This window comes from Sceloporus undulatus, chromosome 1 (genome assembly GCF_019175285.1).
Source record: "Sceloporus undulatus isolate JIND9_A2432 ecotype Alabama chromosome 1, SceUnd_v1.1, whole genome shotgun sequence".
In the NCBI taxonomy this organism is placed as follows: domain Eukaryota; kingdom Metazoa; phylum Chordata; class Lepidosauria; order Squamata; family Phrynosomatidae; genus Sceloporus; species Sceloporus undulatus.
In genome coordinates, this window is record NC_056522.1 from 184,336,851 (window position 1) to 184,347,490 (window position 10,640).

The 10,640-nt window shown below is 39.8% G+C and overlaps 1 protein-coding gene across 4 annotated transcripts in view; it reads left to right on the plus strand.

Moving 5' to 3' along the window:
- Window positions 1-10,640, plus strand: part of PAK5 (p21 (RAC1) activated kinase 5) — a 148,479-nt gene that overhangs the window by 119,553 nt on the left and 18,286 nt on the right. For all 4 annotated transcript variants that reach the window (XM_042445112.1, XM_042445108.1, XM_042445109.1 and 1 more), the window contains one exon: window positions 9,124-9,618. In XM_042445112.1, coding sequence (XP_042301046.1) covers window positions 9,124-9,618 — 495 coding nt within the window. The remainder of the gene's footprint in view (window positions 1-9,123; window positions 9,619-10,640) is intronic.

A 10,640-nucleotide genomic window follows, 5' to 3' on the forward strand; every position in this document is an offset into this window, starting at 1 on the left:
TAATAATAATAATAATAATAATAATAATAATAATAATAATAATAATAATATCATTGGTGGGGGAGGGGGTAAATTGATGGCTTTTTTAAAAAGGCATTGGGGATATTCATTCCCTAGCAGCAAATTTGCAGTGCAGTGGTGCATACTTGAAAGTAAGTCCCACTGAATTCAATACGACTTACTCCCAAGTAAGCGTGCATAGGACTGCACTGTAATCCTCCTTTTGTTTTGAAGGCAGAATGTCTGCATTGGAGTTACATTAAGATAAGGCAGTACAGCTGCCTCTGTGGCAGCATGTTCCGTTTCACTGCTGTGCCTTTGATGGATTTCTTGTCAGAACGTAATCTGCTCCGTTGACCTGGTCCTGGGAATCCAAATCCCTCCCCTGCTACTTCATATCTACACAGATATACTTCTTCAGTCTTAGAATGATTTCATTTGCAAGTGTTAATATATATGGATTAACTCTAAATTTCTAAATTAACCGAAATGTCGGGGAAGGGGGGAGGAGAGACAGAAAAAGAGCAAAGGAAGAAACATACAATGAAACAATAAACACTGCATGCTGTCTATCTGATTTTGTAATGCTATGGGTATCTATATTTGGGCCTTATTAGCATGCAGGTTTTCTTAATGTTTTCTGTAATGTATGTCAGAGAATGAAGCATTTGGAAAATAATATGTGTGCAAAATATATGCATGAGGAATTTTTTATTTTTTCAAAAGCTTGTTTTGTTTGTGTTGTTGTCTTAAATCTGTCATTGTAGTATATCATGTAAACACACACACATACACACATGTGCTGATATTCATTAAATAAAATTACAAATCACTGACATGGGAAGGTAATTAACCTGCATCATCTAAGTTAACCATATAATTATCAAGGCAACCCAAATTCCGTAGAGGAAAGGGAATTACAATTCAGCTGCTTCTCAGTACCTTCTTTTATATTTGCCAAGACCTCTCTCATATAGAGGCCCTATAGCATTAAAGGTTGAATCTCTTTTATCTGAAATCCTTGAGATCAAAACTGTTTTGGATTTGGACAGATTGCTTTGTTGTTTTTGTTAAATTGCACATACAGTATATCGAGATAGAGATAGAGGTATCTTGGAGATGTGACCTAAGTCTGAACATGAAATACTACTACTACTTCTACTTATTATTATTATCATCATTATTATTAATTTCTTACAAGCCTCTCCTCATAGATCAAGGCAGGGAACAATGTTAATAGACAAACAACATCAGTTAAAACACATCAGTTAAAAGGCACATCGATGTAAAAGGACAAATAAGATATACACATATTAAAACAATTTGCATTTAAAATTCATCATTTGAAATTCACAATTTAAAAATCATCTGGATAAGCCTGCCAGAAGAGAGTGGTCTTTAATGCTCTTTTAAATTTAGGCATTTTATTCAGCAATCAAATCTCTTCCAGAAGGTCATTCCACAATCTAGGAGCAGCTGAATAAAATGTCCTCTGACTGACTGTTGCCAGTCTAGTCCTGGCTGACTGGGTTAAATTATTCATTCATGTTTCATATACACCTTATGCACATAACCAGAGGTGTCATTATACACAATATTTTTAAATAATTTTCTCCATGAAACAAAGTTTGTATTCACTGGACCATCAGAAAGCAAAGGTTTAACTGTCTCAGCCACCCTTGTGGATGATTTTGGATTTTGGAGTATTTTGGATTTTGGAATTCTGGATAAGGGATACTCAATCTATATATTAAAATGGAAGCTTAACAGGGCCATGTACTATTGTAATCCTTATGGTCTAGAGGAAAGAGAGCAGATAACTGCTATAACCTTTCATGTGATGGGGGGGGGGAGTCAGCAAAAAATAAGAATGAACCTACTAGAATATGTTCAAACCTGGACATGGGAATACACACACTTCTAACTGCTGTGGAATTGCAGTTCCCATCAGCCTTAGTCAGAAGGCCAGTGGTGAGGGATACTGGGAGTTACAGTCTAGCAAAACATGGGGAATATTGTCCATGCCTAGCCCAAGTTCACAGGATGGAATGAAAGCCAAGCAGGCCACTTTTTGGATGGGAGACCATCTGGGAGTAGGAATATGAAAGTCTTGTATCAGTCTGTAAGCCTCTATTTTTTCCTGCACTAAAACTCGCAGAATTCCTAACTTGTTTTTCATAAGCTGCACATCTATTTTGACAATTTATTTAATTTATAAAACTAAAATGTGTTTCTCCAACACTCTTTCAGTTATGTGCATTTTAGTTGTTCTCATTTTAACACAACACATTGTTTTGCCCAGTAAGAATTACAAATGTGTGAATTCTCAAGGTGAGGTGCACTTTTCCTAAAACAGACCTCAGGAGGTATGAAAATGCCACTTCTCTCAAGTTCCACAACATTTCTTTCTATTCTTGCCTCAATGCAAGACCCCTTGAGAGACCCATTATGGAAAGCAACATCAGTACTAAGCATTACCTTTTTTAGACTATGACTCCCAGAATATTCTATCCAACATGGCCATCAGATACTCTGGCTGGGAATGTCTGGGAGTTGTAGTCAAAATAATACCCCCAAGCTCTGGGCAGGTGAGATACCAGTATATAAAAACATCTTTATAACAGGTTACACATTTTATGCAAGTATTAAAACTTCTAGAAGTCATGCAACCTTATGCAGTGGCATCACTAGGGTTGGTGTCACCCTAGTGTGATAACTCATGCTGTTACTCCCAGGCTTGGAGCCATGAGGCCATTGATCCCTCAGAAGTAAATTGGGTCACTATGAAAGAGGAAGGCTGCAGTCCGCTTGCCACTGATGGTGGTGGACCAGGGCACCTGAAAGGATGTCCATGTCCTGGGTTGTTCTGGTCTACCTACCTTGTTTGCAAATCCCAAAGGGATCCAGGCACTATTCAACAATGGGAGAGGCCTCCAGGAGTTAACCTGGCATGCTGATAGTATCCTAGCTGGTGTGCTTGCCACCTCTGGACAAGCGAATCAGATTCTTCCCTGGACCTTCAGTCTCCAGGAGTCCCAGTTTATCCGCAGAGTGATGCACAGTACATTTTACACCAGAAGACAGGCACATGCTCCAAGGTGTCATCTGGCTTGTTCTACACACCCACAGTGATGTCCCTGGCCTTATGGGATATAAATATGTAAATAAATAATATGACATCGTAGTCATGGTCTACTAGGACCTGCCAGAGGCACATATTCAATACAGGGTTAGTTACAACTTTGGACTGCAATTCAGGATTTTGGTTTCCTTCATTTTTTGATTCCAAACCCTCTATTGTCATGGTTTCAGACAGAACTCAGAAAGTGTAGAAGTGATATTTCCTGCAGATCAGAAAACAGAAAGTAGGCCTTCCTTTGATCAAAAGACAGAAGGACTGAGAAACAGAAAGCTATCTCTTCCAGACATGGCAAATGATGGATGCTGTTACTGCAGCATCAATCTAAGGTTTTGCTAAGGTTTTCTGAAATACTGTGATCAGTGTGTTAGCCATGGGTGGTGGGATGAAGAAGACTAAATCTCTTCAGCCTTGTGCCATCCAGCAGTTTGAGGCTACAAACTCAGCCAACACAGCCAATGATCAGGAATGATGAGATTTGTGGTCCAAAGTATATAGCACACAGACTATTTGAGAAGGTTGAAATGAAGCCTAGATCAAATCCCTGAAGGATCTGTAATTGCCCTTATAATTAGACCTGAAGGTTAGACGTTTGAAGACACAAGAAGAGTCAGAGGATTAGTAATCTGTGCTCTTAATTTCCATTAACCATCAGCCTTCCATGGTCATTACTGTGTGGGTAAAATCCCTGGAGAACGTGCCCTCCAGCTCTCTCCCTCCCTCATTCTTTGTTTCTAATTTGATTAGAAACAGTGGGCTTTTCCTGGCAAGATGAGCTATTTCGTAGACAAATTTCTTGTTTGTAATTGAACTCATGCATATAAGAAATCCTGCTGTCCTAAGATGCTACTGGTGAGTTGTCAGCAGTTTGATGGAGCTATTAAAAGTGTTCAGAGCAAGAAAGGGAGAGAATTCGACAGTTCCACACTTCAGAAATGCCTTCTGAGAACCAGAGAAATTTTCTTCACAGCCGAGATTTCAGAGATGAATAGATGGGGAGTACGCCAGATGCGGGAGGTTGCTGAACACTGGTCTGATTTTCTACTTTGAATCCATCTTCCTCCAGTGAGCAGACCTCAGTCACAAACACTCCCTCCCCATGCAGCTGCCTACAGTGACAAATTGATGCTGCAGCAGACTTTCTCTTGTTCTCCCCGCTCAGTCTTAGCATAAAATGGTCAAATGATGTTCCACTGCAGAATTCAATTTCACAGTTCAGTTGGGTCCTTGATTACACTGCCAAATTCAGATTAATGTGCATTTAACTAACATGGATCAGGGAACTTCTGGCTCGCAGCCAGAGACGAAACTAGCAACTGAGAGCTATGTCAAGCTGTATGGTCTGTCTACCCCTGTGCTCCACCACTGAAATTGATTGATTAAATAAATTCACTGCTATAATTAGTTGTAATTGTGCTACATCGTGAGCCTAGTGTCTAAGCCCCCACCCACCTGGGAGATGTAACCCACGTACCTCAAGCTCTTTTGCTTTGAACAAAGATGAAAATTACTCCTTTCTCGGAAAATGGCTTGCAGTATTGGTTTATTTTTTTTTTAAATCGTGCGCCATGTAGGCCCAGAAGAATATTTGAGAATATCAAGAATTAATAGATAAACAGCTGGCAAGGTTTTTTTTAAAGGAAATAGATACATTGTATGCTCTCATCTGAATTCTAAGTGTTCAGCTCATATAAAACTTCATTGTTTAAGCTTTGTCTGTGGGATTAACGCTGATATAATTTCCTCCAAGACTGATTATAATTTTAGGTGAATCAGGAAAATCCATTTGTGACACTGCAATTCATTATTTAATTTTAATTATCTAGAGGAAAGGTCTAGTACTCCTTTTTTTGCTCTAAAATAAAACCTTTTCTAAAACTGGAGGCTGAAATCCTACTGGTGAGTATAGAAATAAATACACACACACACCCCTTTGTAAAAATGTAAAGGTAGATGGAGAAAAAAAATTACTTTGCTTATTTTTTTGATCCAGACATGATGGCTCCAATGTCAGTGGGTTAGGTTCCAGCACTTAGATATCTTGTATAAAGTTTTGAATCAAACCCTGATCTCCAGCCATAGGGCTCTTTCACACGGAGGAGGCAACCATTAATAAAAGGTGATTAAAACATGGTAATAGCACAATCAAAGGAAAGATTATCACCCCAATCCGTTATTACCCAATGATGCGTCCATTACAGTTTACACACGGGACATGAATGAGAGAAGCGTGTGTGTGTGGCGGGGTGTGTGTGTGATAATCTTCTCCCCGATTGCATTGTAATGATGCTTGTCCCCTGTGTGAAATAAACCATAGTCCAACACTCAAACCACTATGCCACGCTTATGAATAAAAAAATTAATGGCTTCAGAGGCCAAAAAACCCAGAACCAATAGTACTCATTGTCTTGCCACACCAAACTCCACTTCTGGTCCCCCCAAATTTACTTTATTTATTATTATAACTAAAAAATTCACATGGTTTTCTCCCAGCTGATGGCGATAATTTCACTTATCATTTGAATGGAACAAATATTTGACTAGTAGCACCTACAACCCTTAAAAATTTGTTCACACCAATTTCTAGGCAAAATGAACTCAAAACAGGAACCCCCCTCCCTCTCCCCCAAACATTGATTATTCCAGAACTGCACAAAAATGTTTGCAATGTCGACTTAAGTGCTGTTTGGTTAGTTGGTTAGTTATTAAAATATTTATATTTATCTTTTATCCTATATCTGAAGTTTCAGTTTAAAAGCCTAAAATATATTAAATAATATTAGTTAAAAGCACTACTTGCTGATTGGAAAAGGAAAGTAAATTCAGCTTCTGATTGGGTTGCAGAATTCTTTATGAATTTTTTGCCTCCCCAAACTACAAAATGCAGGATTTTACAGGTTTTTTTGCGATGGCAGATAAAGTGAAATCATAGTACTATAACTGTATAGGATAAAGGGTCCCAATACTTGGGTGCTCAGAAAGTTTCAGACTGCTATCAGAGTTATTATAGCATACAGTATAGACATTATACTATAAAGGCACTATATAAATGAGTCTACAATAACAGCTATTACCTCTGTTCACCAGCACAGGCAGAAGAACTGATTGCTTAAAACTTGAAGGGAATCCCATTTTAAGTATTTTTCATCCTGTGTTGGTAAAAGAAATAATCTGTACACAGTGTTAAGGCCTTCAGTAGAGATCTAAGGCCCAACACATTTATGTTTAAGTCTCTGTGTTGTGAAGTCCCAAAGGTTAATCAGATGTCAAATTTTACATCCTGCTATTAAACCTTTCGCTATGCAGCCCTATGTGTGTCGGTCGGTTTTTCCCCAGGTGTAGGATAGCAACAAGTGTAAGATAGCAACCTATGTTAATAAATAAACAGTGTTAATGAATAAATAATAAACCTTAGATGCTGGTATGTGATAAAATGGAAATGGTCAAAGACTGTTTCTTAAGAATGGCCAGATCAGTGAATTGCAGTACTGTACATCTTCCCATCCTTTCTGCACTCAGTAAAACAAAGTCCAAAATGTTCTGGATGGATTGCGGTGTAGATAGAGACCACTTTCCTCTTGGCCATGTAGGGATAGAGGACAATAACATTTAAACTACATTAAACCCCTAGATATGTTTCTACACTCAGTCTGTTGGCACTAACAAGTTACATTTGTTTGCCACAGACTCCCCCCAACCTGATGCCTTTCAATAGCTATGGATTAACAAGCCCATCAGCCCCAACCAGCTGAGCTGATGCAGGAATATGAAGGGAATTATCACTCAAAACCTCTGAGTGGCATAGTATTGGAGGTGGCTGCTTTAACAATATTATAATGCCAGCAAACCATCATTGTAATCTAATCCAGTTTTTGCTTACAAAAAATATGATCACCTTACAAAAAAATAAGATCACCTTGCAATTTTGGAAACTATTCCAGCAAGAGCTTCTTATTGTAAAGGTTGGTTGTAAATGTAAAATTCTACTTTTTTTATGAGAGTAAGGAATGTCCTGCTGTCTTGCCAAGGAAACTTAAAAGTCCAGAAAACTGTGCCTGTCAGACAACACACATTGCTGAACCATTGTGTTACAAGGAGAGGCAGTGCTACCCTCCAAAGGTAGAGGCAGTGCTACCCTCCAAAGCAGTGATTCCCAACCTTCCTAATGCCGCAACCCTTTAATACAGTTCCTCATGTTGTGGTGATCCAAACCCATGAAACTATTTTCATTGCTACTTCATAACTCTAATTAAATAGGTGTTTTCCAATGGCCTTAGGCGACCCCCATGAAAGGGTCATTCGACCCCCAAAGGGGTCCCGGCCCACAGGTTGGGAACCACTGCTCCAAAGCATGATGGCTCCCATAAGCCCTAGCCAGCAGAGTCAGGACAGTGGGAGTTGCAATCCAACACTGGAAGCATTGTAAGTTGTCCACTTCTGTGTTACAAAGATGGGATTTCATTGGCTAGAAATAATGTTGCTTCAGCAACCTGGCATCTCAGTAGATATAATACAACAATCCTGTTTCCATGCCAGGGATAGCAAATCTTCACTTATTACATTCTTGCCCAAAAATAGAAAAAAAAATCAAAAGTCTTCTTCCCTCTAGATGAGATTCCAAGATTTTTTGTGTATTTTATAATGATTTTTCATATTTGGGCATTTATGAAAATTTCATATGTACAAACACTTTTTTTTCTGTGGCTGAGATCATATATTACAGAGCTAGCATAGTATAGTGGTTTGAGTGTTGAACCACAACTCTGGAGACCACAGTTCAATTCCCTTCTTGGCCGTAAAACCCATTGGGTAACCTAGGCCAAGTCATACTCTCTCAGCCTCAGCTAAAGGCAATGGCAAAATGCCTCTGAACAAATCGTGGCAAGAAAACCCTATGATAGGTTCACCTTAGAGTCTCCATAAGTCAGAAACGACTTGAAGGACCACAACAACAAAAACATCTGGAGTATTCTAGCCAGTGCAGACACCACCTGAGTTCATGCAGTGAGGGAATCACTCATCTTGGAAAACTAAGACAACTGCAGTGAACTAAAGAATAAAACTTTATTTGATCATTAAGAGCTGGCTCTCAGTGTCCCTGCAATAAATCAGGCAAGACTTTGGCCCCCATGATCCTTCTAACTGGATATGCCAGGATCTGAATCTAGGTTCTCATGCATGCAAAGCATTTGCTCTGCTTCCATTTCATGACCCACCCACCCACCCCAACTTTTTCCAAATAAGTAGTTGCTTGGACACTCTCCATTTGTGCAATCAGAGAATGAGGGCCAGAGTATGGCTGTGATTAAAGTGTTGGACTAGAAGTGGAGAGATCCAGATTCAAATATTCCCTCAGCTATGAAGCTGGCTGGATGAATTTGAGCCAATCCACCTTTACCAGTTTAAACTACCTCACAGGATTGTTGTGATAAAATTGAGGAGGAAGAGAACCTTGAATGAAAGATAGGATATAAATGGAATAAATGAATAAGAAGTTCTGAAGCACTGTTTTGGGAAGTTATTCTTGGTGTTTGTGTTAAGTGGTCGTCGTGACTATCTCGCCTAACTCCCAAGCTAGGATATTAGCCCTGTTTGAGAGAAATTACTGAAACATTTCTGTTAATGGAGATGTGTTTTTGCCTACTGAAACAAATTCTGTCAGCTAGCCAGTATGAGATTCACTATATATATATATATATATATATATATATATATATATATATATATATTAGGGTGTGGGTGGAAAACACTGCAGCCCTCTAGATCCTGTTGGACTGCAGTTTCCTATCATCCCTCTCCATTGGCTATGCTTGCTTGGCAAGCTGAAGTTTCAGCCCAACAACATCTGGAGAACTGCACATTCCCCATCCCTGTGAGAGGGATACTAGAAGAGCAAACATACAACTCTCCCCTTCATTATTTGCCAGGGGAGTATGTCATGTCTGTGAAACCAAGCTTACTTGTTGACTTACCTTCCTCCACAGTTGGATTATGACCGAGCACAGATGGTAGTAAGTCCACCACTGTCTGGATCAGACACTTACCCTCGAGGGCCAACAAAGCTACCTCAGAGCCAGAACAAAGCCAGCTATTCAGGTGGCAGCTACCAGTACCCAGCTGTCTATCACAAATTCTCTCACTACCACCACCAGCCTTCTCTGTCGCCCAGTTCTCATTACATTTCCACAGCTTCTTATCCCAGCTCCCCAAGCATCACCTCAGGCGCTTATCCTCCACCAAGCTGGGGATCCTCCTCAGACCAGCAGCCCTCCCGGGTGTCACATGAGCAATTCCGGGCAGCCCTGCAACTGGTGGTGAGCCCTGGAGATCCCCGGGAGTACTTGGACAACTTCATCAAAATTGGGGAAGGCTCCACTGGCATTGTTTGCATTGCCACAGAGAAGCACACGGGGAAGCAAGTTGCTGTCAAGAAAATGGACCTCAGGAAGCAGCAGAGGCGGGAACTGCTCTTCAATGAGGTAAGAGCCACTCAGGGACCAGTCACATGGGGTATATTTGTGTGTGTGTTTCCATCCCATTAACTCTAACTAGAGTTAAGTATGTCACTGGATTGTGTAATTTAAGGAGAATTTTAAAAATTGGTTTGCATGGCTTCAATTCAGATTCCATGTTCCAGACTATCAGATGCCTGTGACTAAAGTGGTTAGATTGTGTGTTGAATTTATAGCCTGCCAAGGAGATCAAGACAGCATACATGCCTCTTTGCCTCTTGGTTTTATTTTCACAAAAGTTCTGTGAAGTAGGACAAGATGAGAGCAATTGGCCCAAGGTCACCCTATGAGTTCAGTGAGGATGCTCTTAAAATAAGTGGGCAGGATCCCTCCTGCTGGCAATCTGACTTGCCTCTAGCATGTGGTTAATGTCTTGATGATTCATCTTCATCCATGGAGGCTTTATTTCTCTTTGACGGAAGACAGCCTTTCATACAGATGTCTTTCTGCATTCCTCCATGACAATGTCCCTGGCTTCAGACTAAGGTTCTTCTAGTACCCAGTCAAGTAGGCTTAATAGTGCAAATCTATTTTTTACATTATCTTTAAATTCTACCAGGATGTTCTTCGGGTTGTATTCTTGCATGATGGTTGGTTTACTGTTCCACTTTAGCTTTATTATAATTCTTCATATCAATAGTTCATGTTGTGTGCCACAACCTGTTCCTGCAGATTGCAGAGAAAATGGAGCTTCTCCATCTTCTGCTTCCAGTTATGTAATCTATTTTATTTCTATGTTGGCAATCAGATGATGTCCATGCATACAGCTATTTCTTTGGCTTCTCAAAGAATAGGTGTGCTATGAACAAACAGTTGGCCTTCCAAAATTCAGTCAGTCATTTTTCTCATTCATTTTTTGATCTTAGGCCAAATTTTCCTAGTCTGATTCTACTCTGTTTCTTACTATTGCATTTCATTTGCCTCTGGTTAACAAGTTCTGTATTGGTGTGTGATTAGTTTTCTCCAGGAGTCCAGCATAGAATCTTCCA